The sequence below is a fragment of the Apis dorsata genome, unplaced genomic scaffold (genome assembly GCF_000469605.1).
Source record: "Apis dorsata unplaced genomic scaffold, Apis dorsata 1.3 scaffold_199, whole genome shotgun sequence".
Taxonomy (NCBI): domain Eukaryota; kingdom Metazoa; phylum Arthropoda; class Insecta; order Hymenoptera; family Apidae; genus Apis; species Apis dorsata.
Window position 1 is genome coordinate 380,958 of NW_006263483.1, and position 18,990 is coordinate 399,947.

Sequence of the window (18,990 nt, forward strand, 5' to 3'; positions counted from 1 at the left end):
CACATTAAACATATTATGTAAAAATAGATAATAAAACAGTATTTTTTTTAATAAAATAAATTTTTTTTTATATTTACATAAAATTTTTATAATCTATATTCATTTCAATAAATTATATTGGTAATATAAGATATAATTTTTTATTGTAAAAATATGATTTAAAGTGTTTTTAATATACATACTATTGTAACTGCTTTTTTGAAAATATTTGAACGTGATAACCACATGATGGTCACATTAGTCAAAAACTGGTTAAATTTTCGAAGAATAAAACAATTGTGAATAAAAGTAAATATATAAAATTTATTGTTTTTTCATTGCACCAGATATTTATAAAATCAATTTATTTAATTGAGCAAAATATTTATATTCTACACGAATGATAAATGTTCAATAACAAACTTATAAGATTCTAAATCGATTGAAAAATGATTTAAATTATTTTATTTTCTGTCTTTAATAGCGATAAAGTTAATAAACCATATGAATGATTCTTCTTTCAGAACACTTATCGATAGGCATTTCTATTGAAGATGGTGACATCAAATTTAATCCTCTTGCTACGTAGAAGTTTAGTCGTAATCAGCTATCGCTGCTTGGTATGTCATATCACTGCACTACTTTATGATATTTGTCAATTAGGTTGCTTTTGTTTAGATTTATTATGTTATTAAATCCGATATTTTTTATGATTGTGAAATTGTGTATGATCAAATTTGTGCTTGTTTCATATTTAAAATAAAAATCAAATTATTCTGATACTGTTATGTTTCAATAAAAATTGGTAAATTAACAAATTACATTAGATACTATTTATCGGTACAAATATTTAATACATAGAAAGTAACAGATATGATAATAACCTCTTTATATGATCAATGTCGTGATAACACCGCTTTTTTGAATTGTAGCTGTCGAGCTACTGAGCTTAGCACGCATGGTAGAAAGATTACGTCAGTCGGTCCAGCAATTGTTATCTAATTTAACGAACACATGTGGCTTCAATTTTCTGATGCAACTCACATGAAGAACTTGTCGAACTCTGTTAAATTGACAATTAACATATCCTATATATTATGAGATTCGACATCGATTGATGACATCGTATCTCTCATAAGAGAGGTTAATATTGATATTTTTAGCTACATTCTTTGGATCAGTATTTTAAATTATATGCGTTTTTTTAAAATATTTATCATTCATACGTATTTATATAAAATAAATACGTCTTAATACATTAACAAATTTTTATTGATTATTATTAATTTTACTAAATCCTAGTTATTTACTAAATAATTTATATTATATATAATATTATATATGTATATAATATATGTATAAAAATATAAAAATTTTAATGAAATACGATAAAATAAAAAATACGAATAACAATTACCATCAAAAATATCCTGTGAAGTTCAAAATACAATTTTTAATACTATTAATTAGCGCTATAATGGAACGTACAGAAATACTAGAACAGCAAAATTAGCAAATTAAATTGATGATTGAAACAAAAGCAACGATTTATGTGTAAGAGAATGGAGTGGGTTCGTAATATATTGCAGAGTAGGGAAAAGAGAAAGAGAAGGGATAACGTAGATAAAAAGTAGAACTGCTGAAGCACGCGGTAGTTTCTTGTGTTCTTTCAGTCATCAACGAGATACCTTTCGTTGAATTTGAAGTGAATTTTTATTGTACTTTTATTTCTTCATTTATTTTTTTTAAATAATTTTCTTTTTTATTGTAGATTAAGGTAAATTATTTTTTTAATATTATTCGAAATTTATGTATTTTATTTTTTATGTATAATATTTCTGTAAAAATTAAAAAAATGTTATTAATATTAATTAAAATATCAATAATATAAGTTATATCATATCAATATCATATCAATAATATAAGTTAATAGATTAAATTATTTTTGAATTCGCATTATTTTTTTATGAATACTAATCTTTTACTTTAAAATTCTTTTTATTAATCGTCTAAATCGTCTTCAATAAAACTTGAAGCATAAATTTAAATTTGTAAAGTGTTTTATTGGATCATCTTTCATTTCATATAAAATGATTTATGTAAGTAAATAATTATCTAAATCATTTGAATTGTTTCTGTCATTTATTTAATAAAATTAGATTTTTATTATAGTATTTGATTTTTCAAATTAGATATTTGAAATCTTGCACTCTTTGTATTATCTTTTTATATATAACTTTCATTTTCATTTCTGTTTTTTATATATAATTATTTTTATTTAATTACTCTTAATAAGAAGTAGGACAAACATTTTAAAAATATTTTTATAAATCTTTCATATTAAATAAAAAAATATAGAAAAATTATAATAAATTGTTATAATAAATTACTTATATAATTTTTTTTGTATTTTTTAATAGAAAATTTATAAAAGTTGTTTTCAATATCTAAATGATATTGAAAAATATTTAATGACGACATGTAATAATGTTGATTACGTATTATCGTGTTAATGTGATTGAACTAGATAGATTCTTTAATCAAGTACATTGTAGTTGATGAATAGCATTTTAAGTATCTTGTAAGATATACCAATAAATTTTCAAGTATTTTTTTATAATTCTATTTCTAATATATTCAAATAGTTAAAATAATTAAAATATAAAAATATAAATGTATATCTTTTTAATAACTTCGTAAAAAAATTTAAGAAATTAATTAATATAATTTTTATTATAGAAAAAAAATTAATATTTTATTTAATTCAAAGATAGAAAAGATTTTTACATTTTAAAAATAATAGTATTACGAAATAACACGTTTGAAACCAATCTTATTAAAAACAGAAACGAGGTAATCAAGTTATATAGTTCACTCTGTATATTCCTTCACGCTTTTTTTGTACACGCGTCAGGTCCGTAATTTATGCATAACGGGTGTCATGAAAGAATTATTTCTAATCATAAAAATATGAGGTCAATCATCACTAAACGAAATAATTTTTTAAATAAACATAAATCTTCAGGTAGAAACAACATCAAAATATTCTAATTATTGTAATTTTCATATTTTTATTCATATTTTTTCTTATTTTAAAATACCCAATATAACTTAAACTAAAAAAATTAATATTATCTAAAGTTGATTAATTCTATTAATATTGAAAAATCTAAAAAATGAAAAATTGTTATAATTAGAGATTGAAAAGAAAATGATTTTATTTAATAATGTTTAATAGAAAAATAACATTATTTAATCACTTTAATCATTTTCAATGTAACCGTTACTTAACAGGTTTTACATTTCTTTATTGGATCAGATCAAAATAACACCATGATGATATATGAATCGAAAGATTTTTTCTTATACATCGTATTAATATTTTAATTTAGTTCATTTAATTTTAGCTATTATTTATATAATTTTCTATTTTTATATTCTTCTATATAATTCTATTCATTTTGTGATAATAGTCGAACAAAATGCCAGGACAATTCGAAGAAATTCAAGCAAAACGCGCAACATTTGGAATGGGATGTTTCTGGGCTGGTGATTGTTTATTTGGCGTTTTACCTGGTGTAATTAGAACTTGTGTTGGATATGCAGGTGGACAAAAAGAATCACCAACTTATAAAAATATGTATGTTTTATTTTTATTTTTCATTTCTAATAGAAATCTGTTTATATCTGTTATAATATCAATTTTTTTATTTTTATTGGCAGGGGTGATCATACGGAAGTCGTTGATGTTGAGTATAATCCAAATATTGTATCATATTCACAATTACTTGCTTTATTTTGGCAAAATCATGAATATGGTCTCACTACAAAAATCAAGAGACAGGTAAATATGACTAGTCTCTTATTAATTTTTAGTTTTGTTAATTATATAAAAATGATTATATTTGTATTATTGCTTTTAGTATATGTCATTAATTTTATATCATGATGAAGAACAAAAATTATTAGCTGAAAAATCACGTGAACAAGAGCAATATAAACATACAGATTTGATTCTTACTGAAATTAGAAAATTCGAAAAGTTTTATCTAGCAGAAGAGTAAGTACATGTTATAATATTTTGTAAAATTTTTTTTAATAGAACTTTATAGAGAATTTATAAAATTTTTTAATAAATTTTTATAGAAAAATATTTTTAAAAATTAATTTTTAAAATAATTTAAAAATTAATTTTAAATTATTGTGCGTATTCCAATAATATTATTATATGAATTCCAACAATTATTAATATCATTTATCATAAATTAATTTTTATTAGATTAATAGATATACATATCGATAATATATTTTCGATTCTTTTTAATGAATTAAAATATTTATACAAATAATTCTTATTATTTTTAAATAATTAATTTATTATTAATTTAGTTATCATCAGAAATATCGACTTCGAAAACATCCATGGTTAATGGAAAATACCGGTCTTACTAGTGATGAGCTTCTTCGAAATTCACCTCTAGCTGCTAAATTAAACGGTTACATCGCTGGTGCTGGAACGCTCGAACAATTTAAAAAAGAGTTACCTAATCTTGGTTTAAGTGAGAAAGCTGCGAAGTATGTAGAAAAATATGTGATTGAGAATCAAGGAAATTTATATTGCTAGCTATAATGAATATTTAAGAATTTTTCATGTATTTATCTTAGTACACATTGAACATGATATTTTTTCGTAAAAACAAATTTTAAAATCTGGAAAAAATTTTTTTTATGTGGTTCTAATTTCCTGTAAATTGTATTTGAAATCTCTCGCAAATAAGTCTTGAGCTCGATTTTAAAAACTTATAAATTTCGCTCGATAAATATTTTTTGTTAGTATTAATTTTCTTAATTTCTATAATTTTTATTATAGTGTGTAAGTTTTATTAACAGGATATTCATTATATTATATTTCATGCATAATACAATAATGACATGACATATTTGTTTGTTTGCTCAGCAATATTGGAATATGTTATTTTTAAACAAAAATTAAAAAGAAATTTACAGTAAAATAGGCTGTGAAAAGTATATATAGATAATATTGTTTGCAATCATTTGTTTTTTGATTACTTCGCACATTCTATGTTTTATAAGTTTATTTTTTTTTATTTCAAAAAAAAGCAAGTATGAAGCATACAATTAAAGTATGTTTTTTAAATTGTTTGAGTTCAATTTTTCGCATAATTACTACTTTATATGACAAATATCATTTGTTAATTACAAATAAGAATATAATTATGTAATATTTATTATGAATAATCTTATAACCACAAGTATTAGAAAATGTATATAATTTCAAGACAACTGCGTTATTAAATACGCACGCTCATATACTTACATGTGGTCGTATGAAATATATGTATACATATGTATAACAGTGTTTGATGTGCATCTAATTCATTTCCATAATTCACTTGTTTTTTATACTTATTATTTATACATATAAAATAATGTTGCATTATTTTTGCATTATAGTAATCATTAAAATATAAAAATAATAATTTTTATTTGTATCTTAAATTTATTTTCTTCTTATTTTGTTGAATAGATATATTATAATTTTTAGATATAGATTTAAAATGCTTTTTTAATTTTTTAATTGTGAAAAACTTATTTCAATTAAAAAAAAAACAATAACTAATATAAAAAAAAATACATTTAGTTGGATAATAATTAAGAATCACAGAATATATCAATAATTTTTTTACTCAATTGTTTCTGTGAATAAAAACAGATTAAAATAACTAATTAAAGCAGAAATCAAAAATCGAGAATCTGAATAATTGAATAGTTTAAAAGTATTTATGAATGATAAATATATATAAATAAGTATGCGTATGCAAATATGCAAGATTGCTTTATTTTTAAAGATTGTTATCTTTATGATATTTTTTAATTATAATTGAATATATAATTATGCCATATTAAATATTCTGAAAACAATAACACAAAATAAAACATGAAATAAAATATAATTGTTAATTTTTCGATCAGCATATTTATAATTATTTTTGTAAATAAATATAAAAAATTTACGGAAAATTTAATAGTTCAAAAATTATAACTTTGTATAAAATTTTTAATAAAATTTTTTCGAAGTATGTATTTAGTTATATTTAAAGGTTATGTGATATTTCTTATTGCATTTTTTATTGCATCTTCATTATATGCAAAAAAAATGTGACGTAAGTATCAGATATTAAGAAGAAATTAAATATTTAAATTTTATATTTGATTATTATTTTAATTTCTATATATATTCATTATTTTTACTTTTCAATATAATTTTCAAAAATAAAATAGTATTTCATTTTATCTAAAATTTTTTTATTTACAGTATATTTGCGATACCAATGATTGTAAAACATCCATAAATTATTCAAATAATTTACCTACAATTAAATTTTGTACAAATAAAGATATTTCTACTGATGTTAATTTTTCAATAATAGATAAAATTTCTAAATTTCTTGGTAAGTAAATATTTATATACAAGAAAACTTCAATTGTAAAAATACATTATATATATATATATATATATAAAATATAAGTAAATTTTATTTATTTTATATATATGTATATATATAAAATAATAATATTTTAAAATTGATATTTTACATATTATAGGTATCATACAGATTAAACTTAAACCACCAAAAAATATATGTAAATATGAGCTTATTTTATTAACTTAAATGAATCAATCAATGAAAAAAAATGTATGAATTATAATTTTAATAATTCATATAAAAATGAAATACATAGTAGAAATATTATATGTTTTGTTTCAAATAATAAGCAATATCAGGTATTAATACACAATTAGTACACATATACATATATACAAAATTCTAATTTGTATTATAATTATAAATTATTAATCTTTCTAAAGAATTTAGAATAAAAGAAATTGTTTTTAGAATACTGGAATATTTGTTCCATATGTATTTACAGCATGTTATTCTGTTCAATTTAATTTTCAAGATACAAAAATGATAAAAATGATAAAAAATAATAAATTCTTAAGAACTAATTATGAAAGAACAGATATTGTAGAACCGATATTGCAATGTACATATGAATATATCGAACTTAATAGTACAAACAAGTAAGTTTATATTATGATTATTTATAAATAGATTTATATAAAATGTTTTAAAATAGAATTTTAAAAAAAAATTAATAAAAGATGGATATATTTTGACATATACTCCCCTATACCCATAATTACAGTTCAGATAAAGTTGGGTATATTGTACAATGATATTTGTTTTTTTAATGATGAAGATGTTCCTGATGGTTACTGGAATTTCCATCTTTTGGTAATTTAATTATTATAATATTTTTTGTTTTATATTTTCTAAAATATAATACTTAATCATTATATAAAATATATAATTAATTAAAAATTTTATATAATGTATATATATATATATGTTATGATGTATATAAAAATTTTATATAACATATATAATGAGTAATCTTATGATGTAGTAATATAAATAAATTAAAGTATATTAAAATTGTTATGTGATTTATAATTAGAAGATAATAATCATAATTTAAATAGAATTTGGGTAAGTTTTATGCTTAATATTTGTATAATTAAATTCTATCACTTTAATAAACAAAAAGTAAACTATTATAATTTTAATATTATAATACTTATTAGCAAACAAATCTTGGAAAAGCCAACTATTGTGCAACAATATATTTATGTGATGATATAAGATATAAAAATAACACTTTATGGTCACCACTTCATAAATGTTTTTGGCATAAAAGTAAGTAAATTAATAGTCATATTTATATATTTTCCTTATTTTTTTAGGCAATAATAATTAATATCCTTTAATTTAAATATAATTTAATAATATTTTTTTTATTTAATCATATATATATGATGAAATATAGAAATTTATTATAGGTTGTCAAAATATAAATACAATATCTCATAATATTCCAATCAACATTAATTTTCATAAATTTTCTTATTTCCCAATTATTATTATAACTTTATTTACAATTATTGGAATTATGTACCTCATTTATATTATGTGTATTTATAAAGTAAGAAAAAAATATTTCTTTAAAAATATTTTTAATCATAAAATCATTAGAATTAATAAATACAATATATCAAATATTTTATAGGATATTAAAAAAAATAAAATGGGAAGATATTAATATAAACAGAGATATTGTATTGCTCTATACTAAAGGTCCTGAATCATTTATGGCATTAATGACAGATTTTCGACAGACACTTAGTCAAGTTTGTCAATGTATTGTAAGTTATTTTCCACTAAAAATTACATTATATTAAATAGAGATTAATAATTTACTATCATTAAAAATCTTTTCTTTTAAAATATATATTTTATGTACAATTTGGATACAATTTTATATATTTTACAGGTATATGATTGGCATAATGGAATAGAATGGAATAATGTAGCTAAGATTGGTGTTTTTGATTGGTTTGCAAAAATGCTTCATAATGAATGCCATATTGTTTGGCATAGATATTCTAATATTACGTTCGTTAATTACACAAAGCCTTAACAAAAATAATAATTCAGAACAATATAATTTAATAAAAATTGGTGATTTCCGTAACGCAATACTTCCCACAATTTTTAATTTATCTAAACGTAATATTGAACAATAAATCCAAACATTTTATTGTAAGGTTAATATAAATGCTATTATTTGAAATATATATTTTAAAATATATTATTATTTGAATTAAAATATTTGTATTATTTCTTCATATTTTACAGATTAAAAGAATTTGAAAATTTTGAAAATGATAATGATCCATTTGCTGATGTCTTCACATATACGATATGTTTTACCACAAGATTAAACTTACTGTGTTCCAATTTGTAAGTTTTCAATATTTAATAATTTTAATAATTTTAGTCAATGATATATTTTTAAAAATTATATAATTACATAATGAAAAAATATTGCTTATAAAAGCATTAAAAATGTTAATATTCTATTATGATTTTTATATATCAGTGATATACATAAAAATCATTACTATATCATTACTATATTATATATATTAAAAATATAATATATATATTTTTTTTAGATCAAAAATGGATAGATAGTTATTTAAATATTAATATATAATTATGTCATTAACAAATAAAAAACAAAATTTTATAATAAAGCATTTATATTATATATAATGAGATATATAAGATATATGATATATATAGATATATAGATATATAATTTTGTAAATATTATTATAATTTTTATAATCATAATAAATAATAAAAAAAAATTGAGATAGAGTAAAAATTAACTCAGTGCTATTTCTTAAATACTACGAAGACATTTTTTTGAAAGCAAAAAATAAAATAAAATAAGAATTAAGGATCAATGTTATCTCTAAGTATTTATAAAAATTATTTTTCCAAAACATATTTAACGTTCAAAAGATGGCGCTGAAGATTAATTCTTATCTATATCTCTTTTTTTCATTTGCTATTCTTTATGTGCTCATTTGCAGCATTCTGGAGATGGCGCTAATTTGAATATTTTTACTTTATTTCTATTCTTTTCCCTTTTGCTCTTGTTTATATTTACTTTGCAAAATTTATACTTGCATGATTGTTAATTTAGAACATAAAAAAATATAAAATGATTAATTTGATTTATTGTTTAATGTTTATGATTATCATTTTGATATAATAAATAATAGATCTATTTTGTATCTTATCTATGTTGTCTTTATTTCTAGTTATAAATTTCTAAAAAATTCCTATATAAAATTACTGAAATATTGAACAGTTCTATATATTATTAATTGTTAATATTTTAAAAAGTTCATATATAAATATAATTTGTAAATAATTTAAATTCGATGATAAGAAATAAAGAAAAAAAGATATTTATAAAAAATTATAATTATTATTTATTCTATACTTGCATATAAATAAAAATATGTATTCTAGTAATTCCAATAGCAACAAAGAACAACAAATCATTTTCTAGGGAAAAGATATGTTTTTGATTATATATTTTCAGAATGACTGACGGGCGGCAACTATTTGTTTATAGATTTGTACGTTATAAATAAGGTTTAATAAAGTATGAAAGTTTAAAAAAAATATTATAATGAAAATAATATGCCCAATGTTATTAATTAAAATTTTATTTAAATTTTAATTTATTTTATCAATGAAAATATATATCTAATAATAGCGGTTAATCTCAAGATTTGTTTTATTAACTATTAATAAAATATAAATATTATTTGCATTCGATTGATTTTATAAGTAATTGTTGAAACTCTGTACTTTAATAATTAATTTAATATTTAAATAATTTGTATTACTTAATGTCTTTCGTATGGTTGAATCTTTTCATTCTCTTGAAAATAACCAACGTACGGTTGTAAAAAGATGAAACGTTTAAAGAGCGAATTAATTAATGCTACAATTGAATCATATTTAAAACGACGTCATTATCAGGCAGGTTACATTCTTATTTTTATTTCAATAATTTTATTTAAATTTAAATTAGAATTAATAAATATGACATAACCTCTTATTATTTTTAAATATTAATTATAGACTAGCGACGTTTTTTGTAAAAACAATCAAGTATATTGTAGAACAAGTGATGAAATGACTCTGAATGCAACTGCTGCTTCTGCCACATCTCAAGATAATTCAATTATTTTTAGTGCCATTAGTATTGATGTTGCTGCTGCAGATCAAGCATATCAGCGGTACATCCTTTTGTATTTAAAATTTTTATAACTGAATATATATCTTTTTAATGCATTAATTTGATTATATATAATTATTGTTTATTTTATTTTAAAAATAAATATTTTCTTTAGATTAAAGATGTGGGTAAATATTGTACTCGATGATAAATTAAAAATGGAATTAAAAGGGCTTCTATACCCTGTATTTTGTCACTTGTATTTAGAGATGCTACATGCTGGTAACAGGCAAGCAGCAATTCAATTTTTAAAAACACATCAAAATGAATTCAATAGTGAAACAGAAAAAGATTTTTTAGAAGAACTATCTAGTGTGTTTTCAGTACAAGATATTGAATTAAGACCTTTAGTAAATTCATTTAGAACCAGAAAATATAAAGTGGATATGTCTGATGTTGCTCATTTATGTCTTCAACAATTTCTTTCAAAACATGGACATATAATATTAATGCAGGTAATAAAATTATAATATATCAAACATTAAATACAACAAGTTGTTAATGAAATTATCTTTTTTTAATTTTTATTAACAATATAATGGTTTATTTATAGATAATAAATACTCATGTGACAATAATTAAAAAAATGAATGTGCCTGAAACAGATACAGATGGTTGTGAAGAAACAGGTTTACGCTCTGAAGTAGGAATTAATGGATATGTAGAACAACCATTAGGTACTGGAGCTGATCGTGAAATGAGAGAACTCCAAGAGGCTATAAGATTAATCCGAAATAATGCTCATCAACCTCTACGAATATTTGCAGTAAATAATGCTGTTGAAAAGTAATTATATATAAATTGGAATTTATTTATATGAAAAGATGATTTTATTGGAGGTTAGTGTAAAAAATATTAAGAATCTTTGAGAATCATATAAAATATTTATTTTTATAGTGCGAGTAGTGGTGTAATTCCACCGAATATGGATAAATTAGCAGTAGGATTTAGTACTACAGAAATTAGATTATGGGGTATAAATGAAACAGTATTAATTAAGCCAAAGTATGAAGAACCTTCTTTCACATTTGCCTCGAATATTCCATTTTTACATCAATTTTATGAAACATCGAACAGAATGTAAGTTTCTATAATTTTAGTTTCATAATATCATTTTTTAGTTTCATAATATCATTTCAAGATATTATAATATATTTAATTTAAGTAAAATTTAAAATTATATATTTATTCATTATATTTTAAGGACTCAAGGAGGGGCAGTGATACTTAGAGGTCATACAGACATTGTACATGATTTAAGGTTTATTCCAGAATCTGATATATTACTTTCTGTATCTAGTGATAAAGATATGAGGGCATGGAGACTTAATGATTATACATGTGCAGCTATTTATAGGTATTTATATTAATTTTATATGAATATTTTGTAAATGAAATTATAATTATTATTAATTATTAATTATTATTACTAATTATTATTAAAAAAATACATAATTTGTTTCAGTGGTCATAATTATCCTATATGGTGTATGGATCTTAGTGTATTCAATTTATATGTAGCAACAGGATCTCATGATAGAACTGCTAAATTATGGTCTTTAGATAGGATATATCCATTACGTATATTCGCTGGTCATTTTTTAGACATAAATGTACGTATTTTAGATTAAGAAATAGATTTTATTTTTGTAAATTATATATGAATTTAAAAAAGATAAATATGTAAAGAAAAAAAGAAAGATGATAATTTTTATGTTAATTTTATTATGTATATTATATATATGTTTTATAGTGTGTAAAATTTCATCCAAATGCTCGATATTTAGCTACTGGATCTGCTGATAAGACTGTGAGATTATGGGATAAAGATGACGGAAATTTATTAAGAGTATATATAGGTGCGCAATCAACAATTTACAGTTTAGCTTTTAGTCCAGATGGAAAATATTTGGCAGCTGCAGGTAAAACATATATTATAATTATAATTTCATTTTTTATTAAATAATGAGTATTTTATAAGCTATAAAATTTAATTTTTTTTACATATATTAATCTTTTATATATATTTTATATGTAATTATATAAATATTTTTTTGCATTAATATTCTATATATATATTTATTTAAATAAATTTATATTTTATAAATTAAAACTTTATTTTAGGTGATGACAAATCCATTTTTGTTTGGGACTTAGCAACTAATGCATTGTTAACAGAACTTAAAGGCCATGAAGACACAATTATGAATTTAGATTGGAGTTTTGATAGCCAATACATTGCTAGTGGAAGTTTAGATGGCACTATTCGTTTATGGCCTACACATGATCATATTAAAACTGTTAATAGGTAATTTTTAACATTATAAGGTATTTCTATAAATTGAAAAGAAATATATTTTTAATATTTTATAGAATTATATTATATTTTATTATATTATGTATTTTTATTATATATTGTTTCATATAGTAATTCATCAAATCTAGTACCTGAAACGGAATCACCACAAATATACTCAACTTATTGTTCGAGTATTCTCTCTTTACATTATTATAATAAAAATAATTCACTCGTGTGCATTGGAACTGTGGATAATTTGTAATATATTGAGGAAATGAAGAATATTAAATACGTATATTTGTAAATAACGCCTTTTATTATTTTTCTTTGTAAATTATTACATTGAATAAATTTTTTTTTAATACTGCAATATTGTAACACAAAAAAATGCTAAATCTTACTATCAAAACTTTTTAATGTATTATGTAACAAACGTTGAAATAATTTGTTTTGCATAAAATCCGAGAAAGAAGATGAATGCGAACCACAATATGGGCCTCCATGTTTCGATATTTCTCGTTATTCGTAATGGTTCAACATTATGTGTTCGTATACTGAAAACGAAACCTTCAATTAATATTAAAATTGTTTTTTGAAAGTTTCTATTATTTTATATTTTCTTATAATTTTAACTGTTTATTATAAATTAACATATTATTAATATATATATTATATATATATATATTATTTTGCATTTAACTGAATATAGTTTTTTATTAAATGAATTACCATGATTTTAATTGCTTTTCAACAGTTTTAGCAACATTTAATTCCAAGAAAGAATTTTGTTTCGTAATTAATCGATCTCTATCTTTTACATTATTAGTGATGTCACAATTTACGCTATAAACGCTACTATTTTGGTCATTTCTTAAGAGATTATTATTTTCTTCAATTGAATTTCTTCGTAACTCGGTATGTTCAAAAATGTCACGTAATTCAATGACACTATTTGCACTGCTGAAATATGAAAAAATATATTTTTTTTTTTACTATTCCAAATGTTATATTATATTATTGCAATAGATAATAAGAAAATAATACAAACTCCGTTCGATTTAATTTTTCGTTTTCCCATTTTTGTGTTTCGAAACATAATGATGGACGTCTTAAAGTAACTCTTCCGGAAACAGAGTTCCGTTGTCTGGGAACTTCCTGAATATAAAAAGAATTAAAAGTCTTTTTTATCTTTAACATTTTTATACAATAATTTGAATAACATTATAAGATAAATTAATTTATGAGATAAATTAAAATTAAATTATAAGGAATAATATAACAAATGCCTTTAAAACATCTTGAGAATTTAAAGGTCGCGTAATTGTAGCGATGCTAGCTCTTCTCCTAGCCATCTAAATAAAATTAAGAAAAAATTAATTAATAATATATCGTTGATAACGTCTATATCTATAATATATTTTTTTCTAATATATTATTAATTTTTGACAAACCATTGTTCGATTATTGCAAGGTAATCCATTTCTATATCGAATTTTAGGTAAATCATCTCCCATTTCTCCAGAAGTTTCTTCTATCATAATATTATTCTTCAATAATATTTGTCTAGAAAATAATTTTTAAAGTAAATCATATCTAAGAATTATTATTTTTCAAATATCATTAAAAATCATTATTTTTCTTTAAAAAAAATTCAATTTAATTTATTATATAATAAAAAAAAAAATTCAAAGAAAGAAAAACTTTGAAGAAAGTGTTTACTTGATTTCTTCAATATCTGTTGCTAAATTTTCGCATCTGGATCGTAATAATTGCAGATACTTGTCACCTATAAAAATCGCTCTAGAAAGTCTGTGTTCTTGATACACTGCTCCTAGTGTTTCAGCAGCGCAAGAAATTCTATGGGCCGATCGTGCTATCATGTCTAACCGATGACGAACTTTTTCTACTTTGTCTATTGACTCTTGATCCGTGCAAAGTGAACATAAATCCTATTATCAAAAAACAATAGATTAGAAATTAATAATAAATAATTTATTATTATACGAGATTATATTGTTTTAAAAATTATTTAAAAAATTTTTTTAAAAATTAATAAAATAAATTTTTTTTAAAAATCTTTTAAAAATTATTATGTTCTTATATTATGTTTTTTTTTTTATTTTTTAAAAAAATTGTTTATAAATATTTTATATCGTAATGAAAAATAAATTTAATTTTCTAAGAAAAATATTGATATTTTTAATTCGATATTTAAAAAAAATTTATAAAAGATTAAGGATTGAAAAGAGATAATATGTTACATTTACTTTTATATCCTCTTGCATTCTTTGTATTTCATTCATAAAATTTCGTTCCGATTGATCTCGTTGACGTAGCGATAAGACCATTCTTCGATGCAAGGTAATTCTATCGGAACCAAGTCCTATAGAAAACGCAATATATTTGCGCTGTAATTAAGAAACGGATCAATATCTATATGAAAAAAATATAGATTTACATTTATAAATTTATATTATATAAAATTATATATTCGATAATTTATTAACCTCGAGCTCTTTCTCCGGTAAATTTTCTCTGAAACAAGAAATGGAAAAAGAAACAAAGAGATTAATCAAGATTATTGAAAATTCATATGTAATAATAAATTTAAAAGAAATGATATTGTTTGAATTGTACCTGTACACGTTATCTATATCTTTCGAGCACGATAATCCGATGATCTGTAACCTGATATCGTTAAAACTAGGAAAAGCTAGAAATTGCACCCTTTCATCGAACGATTCTTCCTCTTTCATGTATTTGCAACGGCATTTTGCACGATGGTATCGTTCGCAGTCACCTTCCGATAAAGACCTTCTCGTGGCAAAAAATCTCTGAGACGGACAATATCAAATGATATACGTATAGATTCGTGAATAATTTATAATTATTTATTATTATTTTAAACATGGACATGGTTTTTAATATTTTTCATTTCTCTATAAATATTTTATTACGCGACCAGAACTGAAAAGGAATTTCAATAAAAGCATCCGGATGCTTTATTTCGAATTTCCCAAAGATATAAGTATACCGCCTAACGTTTGCTCGTTCGCAATGCTTCCAGAGCAAATATTATTTTTCCTATCGAACGGAATAGATCGCCAGATGTAATGCGATCATGTGGTATAGTAACAACGATTCAAGATACGTAATATTTCGGATATCTAGCAATGTGGAAGATAGCGTGTTTGTCACAATTTTCTTCCTTTTTCTTTTTTTATTCTTTAATCCAGATTATTCCAAAACCGGCGAATTATCTCGTGATATAAATCATTTTGATGACACGAATAATTGGAAACAAACGTTTAATATATTCACAGAAATTCACAGAAATAATTGGGAATACCGTTTAATACGTTTTCACGAGAAAGGAAAAGTTTTAAAAAAAGCGACAAACGATATATTAAAATGATTACCAACTTGTCGCTCCTCTCGTTTCGAACGAAATTCCTCAGGATCCTCGCTTTCCTCGTGCTCGTCAATTTCCCTCGAAAGTTTCCGCGATGATTCAGTCATCGAGCAAAACAATGACAAGGGTTGCGACAATGGACTGTCACTTTTCGATCGCCGCCTCTCGATCTTCCCTTCGTCCCTCGAACATAACGCAGCGTGCATACTCCGTTCAATCGAATCATCCTCGCTATCGGAACCAATCGAGCTATCCTCGTGACTCGACATTTCGGCATCGACTGATGTATATTTCCCGAGGCGACCGGCACTCGATGCGTTCACAAACGAGCGGGGATACTCCGAATCTTTGATCTTAACCAGATCTGCGAATCAAAAAGGAATAGATCTTCAACAATATACATTTTATTTTTAGTCTTTTTTCTCTTTTTTTCCCCCTCTCCCCCCCTTTTCTTTTTTTCATCTTTTAATTCGATTCGAAATTGTACGGTGGATTTACCGATGGAACGGGAACAAATTGAACGTGTGGCATGCATTGAATTTCCACGATGGAAATCGATTGTCCCATTGGTCGCGTCGTTCGTCTCGCCGTTTCCAATTTTTTTCTCCGCGAACGATCGGACGGTGTTGGTCGGATCGGTTGATGAATCGTTCTGGTGGGAATTAATCGCGACATTTTCATCGGCGACCTAATCGAAAGACAACGATCGTTAAGAGTAAGGAGATGATTATTTTTAACTCTTAACGGTCCAGCGTTTCAGCTCTAAGTTTAGACAGTGTGTTGGATGTCTGATAAACCGAGTGTCACTGTAATGGATAGTTCTCCTGTGGTATTCAGGATGACGATTGAAATCAGGCCAAGGTTCTCTTTCTCTTATTTCGCTTTTTGATCGATCGAAACGAACGAGAGCAATTTTTCAATTTTTTTAAACTCGTAAACGATTTGAACAAAATCTAATCGATGCGATTACATTTTTTTCAACACATTCGGTGAATCTGCAAAGCTCTTTATCGTGTATTTTTCACAAATTACTGATATTAGTATAAATGTTATTATCCTCGCTATCGTGCGAATATTAAAAGATGAAATATGAAATAAAAATTTATTTCGTTTATGCATATTAGAAGGGAGCAAAATATGAATATTCGCTAAATAAATTTATTCTCGGGGAACGTGTTAAAAAATTATATCTCTTTCTCGAGAATCAATTTCACTACAGATTTCTCTAATTCTCGAAACTCATCCCAGTGGAAAATTTCATGAACGCGTGAAATGAAATATCACCGAATTCGTTCTTCACCGCATTCAGATTATTCCTAACGAAAATATTTTTGATGCAGTAGATCGATCGAATTTCTACGAAATTAATTCGGCACGTATGAAAGATCTCTGTTTCGCGAAAACGGGGACTGAAATATCCAGCCAAGGAAAATAGAAGCAGGGGCCGTTAAGAGTTAATTGATCGATATAAGTGTGCGACCGTTCTGTACTATATCAGCTTACTTTCAACTCGGAATAATTCCCATTATTATTCAACTTATAATGTTTCCCGATCGAAGTCTCGGTAATCGTGGAATAATTATCCACGATCGTATCCTCTCCAACTTGAGACAACTCGACCGTCTTTGGAGATAACGAACCAACTTTCGAAGCTTGCCCGTTATTCGAGGATGGCTTTTCGCTAAGACGATCCGGCGATGAACTGTTCAAAAACTTGCCACTCTCGATCAACGAACGATAAGTTACCAATTCTCTTTTGTGCAAACTCGTTTGTTGATCAGCTTCATCGATATCGTTCGAATCGTTATCCTCTTGAATACCATCGATTCGAACGGATGGGCTGCTCGAGGTTCGCCTAAAATCGAGCATCTCCTTTTCCTTCTCTTGATCGATCTGCGCGATCACGTCGAACGATCGATAAAACACGGACAATTTCCGTTTCGGTATTCTTGATAAGTTGCACGCCTCGTTCGACGTCGCGTAATTGACCATCTTCAAGCACGTGACCTTTTGTTTTTGGCCCGTGTTTATTTCCGCCGATCGGTGTTGCCTCGTCGATTCATCCATTTGTCGATTCTTCTTTTTCTTCTTCTTTATTTTCAACTCGTTGAAATTCGCCTCACCGCGAAGAGGAACGACACACACTTATATTGTTTTCCTTTCACACCTATTCAAATTGAAGAGAAAGAGAGATGAACAGAGTTGGAATAATAATTTTTCTCCGAGTTTAAATTTTCGGGCGCGAGGAGGGGACACGTGAAAGCGATCGAGGATGATGAACGGGGATCATGGAATGAATCGATCCTCAACCACGATCTCAACTTGACGAAAACACCCACGGAAAGTTGTAACACGGTTAACCGCGTACTGTTAAGCAGATTATTACGTAATAGAGAGAATGGTATCAATGCCAATGAGGAAAGAGCGTAGCGATCCGCGCGTCAAATAAACCAGTACGTTTTAGTAATTAAACGGGGATGAGAGCGTAGCGATCCGCGCGGTTTTACCACCCGCGATAACATCATCATCCTCCTCCTCCTCCTCCTCC

The 18,990-nt window shown here is 24.1% G+C and overlaps 4 protein-coding genes and 1 long non-coding RNA gene across 11 annotated transcripts; 4 read left to right on the forward strand and 1 right to left on the reverse strand.

The window, feature by feature from the left end:
* The first annotated feature begins 634 nt into the window (after positions 1-634).
* Positions 635-5,359, forward strand: LOC102681455 (peptide methionine sulfoxide reductase). Of its 4 annotated transcripts, none has more exons than XM_006614874.2 (5): positions 635-1,122; positions 3,453-3,619; positions 3,703-3,823; positions 3,903-4,039; positions 4,369-5,359. In XM_006614874.2, the coding sequence occupies exons 2-5, from the start codon at positions 3,462-3,464 to the stop codon at positions 4,601-4,603; spliced, it is 651 nt and encodes a 216-aa protein (XP_006614937.1). In that variant the 5' UTR covers positions 635-1,122; positions 3,453-3,461; the 3' UTR covers positions 4,604-5,359. The 4 variants fall into 4 exon arrangements, with proteins under 4 accessions (XP_006614937.1, XP_006614936.1, XP_006614935.1 ...); XM_006614873.2 differs by lacking the exon at positions 635-1,122 and adding an exon at positions 1,607-1,756; XM_006614872.2 differs by lacking the exon at positions 635-1,122 and adding an exon at positions 2,055-2,078.
* Positions 5,360-6,685: 1,326 nt separating this feature from the next.
* On the forward strand, positions 6,686-7,312 carry LOC116185514. 2 transcript variants are annotated; one of them, XM_031510055.1, is made up of 3 exons: positions 6,686-6,787; positions 6,900-7,087; positions 7,169-7,312. In XM_031510055.1, exons 1-3 carry the CDS (start codon positions 6,701-6,703, stop codon positions 7,308-7,310), a joined length of 417 nt encoding a protein of 138 aa, XP_031365915.1. In that variant the 5' UTR covers positions 6,686-6,700; the 3' UTR covers positions 7,311-7,312. The 2 variants fall into 2 exon arrangements, with proteins under 2 accessions (XP_031365915.1, XP_031365916.1); XM_031510056.1 differs by having other exon boundaries at positions 7,213-7,312.
* Positions 7,313-7,982: 670 nt separating this feature from the next.
* LOC102671026 lies at positions 7,983-9,113 on the forward strand. Its single transcript, XR_004150368.1, has 5 exons — positions 7,983-8,049; positions 8,134-8,269; positions 8,398-8,671; positions 8,763-8,867; positions 9,083-9,113. It is a non-coding gene; the product is annotated as an uncharacterized LOC102671026 (long non-coding RNA).
* Positions 9,114-10,018: 905 nt separating this feature from the next.
* Positions 10,019-13,370, forward strand: LOC102671360 (TAF5-like RNA polymerase II p300/CBP-associated factor-associated factor 65 kDa subunit 5L). 3 transcript variants are annotated; one of them, XM_006614881.2, is made up of 10 exons: positions 10,019-10,472; positions 10,575-10,732; positions 10,847-11,186; positions 11,285-11,517; positions 11,629-11,811; positions 11,936-12,088; positions 12,197-12,344; positions 12,485-12,653; positions 12,856-13,039; positions 13,160-13,370. In XM_006614881.2, the coding sequence occupies exons 1-10, from the start codon at positions 10,404-10,406 to the stop codon at positions 13,290-13,292; spliced, it is 1,770 nt and encodes a 589-aa protein (XP_006614944.1). In that variant the 5' UTR covers positions 10,019-10,403; the 3' UTR covers positions 13,293-13,370. The 3 variants fall into 3 exon arrangements, with proteins under 3 accessions (XP_006614944.1, XP_006614945.1, XP_006614946.1); XM_006614882.2 differs by lacking the exon at positions 10,019-10,472 and having other exon boundaries at positions 10,601-10,732; positions 10,847-10,855; positions 10,939-11,186; XM_006614883.2 differs by lacking the exon at positions 10,019-10,472 and having other exon boundaries at positions 10,613-10,732; positions 10,847-10,859; positions 10,939-11,186.
* LOC102671124 lies at positions 13,324-18,524 on the reverse strand. The gene is made up of 12 exons (XM_006614879.2): positions 17,946-18,524; positions 16,941-17,130; positions 16,454-16,806; positions 15,668-15,864; positions 15,538-15,565; positions 15,298-15,438; positions 14,750-14,979; positions 14,482-14,593; positions 14,317-14,382; positions 14,079-14,185; positions 13,760-13,990; positions 13,324-13,584 (listed from the first exon to the last, which is right to left on the reverse strand). The coding sequence occupies exons 1-12, from the start codon at positions 18,507-18,509 to the stop codon at positions 13,452-13,454; spliced, it is 2,352 nt and encodes a 783-aa protein (XP_006614942.2). The 5' UTR covers positions 18,510-18,524; the 3' UTR covers positions 13,324-13,451.
* Positions 18,525-18,990: the final 466 nt, after the last annotated feature.

What these genes read in the sequence shown, in the direction of transcription:
- LOC102681455 (XM_031510071.1), top strand. Translation starts at nt 3,313, where the DNA reads ATGATGATATATGAATCGAAAGATTTTTTCTTATACATC. An exon ending in AAGATTTTTTCTTATACATC is followed by an intron (nt 3,352 to 3,452) that starts GTATTAATATTT and finishes TTGTGATAATAG; the next exon opens with TCGAACAAAATGCCAGGACA. An exon ending in TCACCAACTTATAAAAATAT is followed by an intron (nt 3,620 to 3,702) that starts GTATGTTTTATT and finishes TTTTATTGGCAG; the next exon opens with GGGTGATCATACGGAAGTCG.
- LOC116185514 (XM_031510055.1), top strand. Translation starts at nt 6,701, where the DNA reads ATGAATTATAATTTTAATAATTCATATAAAAATGAAATACATAGTAGA. An exon ending in CAAATAATAAGCAATATCAG is followed by an intron (nt 6,788 to 6,899) that starts GTATTAATACAC and finishes AATTGTTTTTAG; the next exon opens with AATACTGGAATATTTGTTCC. An exon ending in GAACTTAATAGTACAAACAA is followed by an intron (nt 7,088 to 7,168) that starts GTAAGTTTATAT and finishes AATTAATAAAAG; the next exon opens with ATGGATATATTTTGACATAT.
- LOC102671360 (XM_006614881.2), top strand. Translation starts at nt 10,404, where the DNA reads ATGAAACGTTTAAAGAGCGAATTAATTAATGCTACAATTGAATCATAT. An exon ending in GCAGATCAAGCATATCAGCG is followed by an intron (nt 10,733 to 10,846) that starts GTACATCCTTTT and finishes TATTTTCTTTAG; the next exon opens with ATTAAAGATGTGGGTAAATA. An exon ending in AAAATATTTGGCAGCTGCAG is followed by an intron (nt 12,654 to 12,855) that starts GTAAAACATATA and finishes ACTTTATTTTAG; the next exon opens with GTGATGACAAATCCATTTTT.
- LOC102671124 (XM_006614879.2), bottom strand. Translation starts at nt 18,509, where the DNA reads ATGGATGAATCGACGAGGCAACACCGATCGGCGGAAATAAACACGGGC. An exon ending in TACCGGAGAAAGAGCTCGAG is followed by an intron (nt 15,439 to 15,537) that starts GTTAATAAATTA and finishes TCTTAATTACAG; the next exon opens with CGCAAATATATTGCGTTTTC. An exon ending in ATTCTCAAGATGTTTTAAAG is followed by an intron (nt 14,186 to 14,316) that starts GCATTTGTTATA and finishes TTTTATATTCAG; the next exon opens with GAAGTTCCCAGACAACGGAA.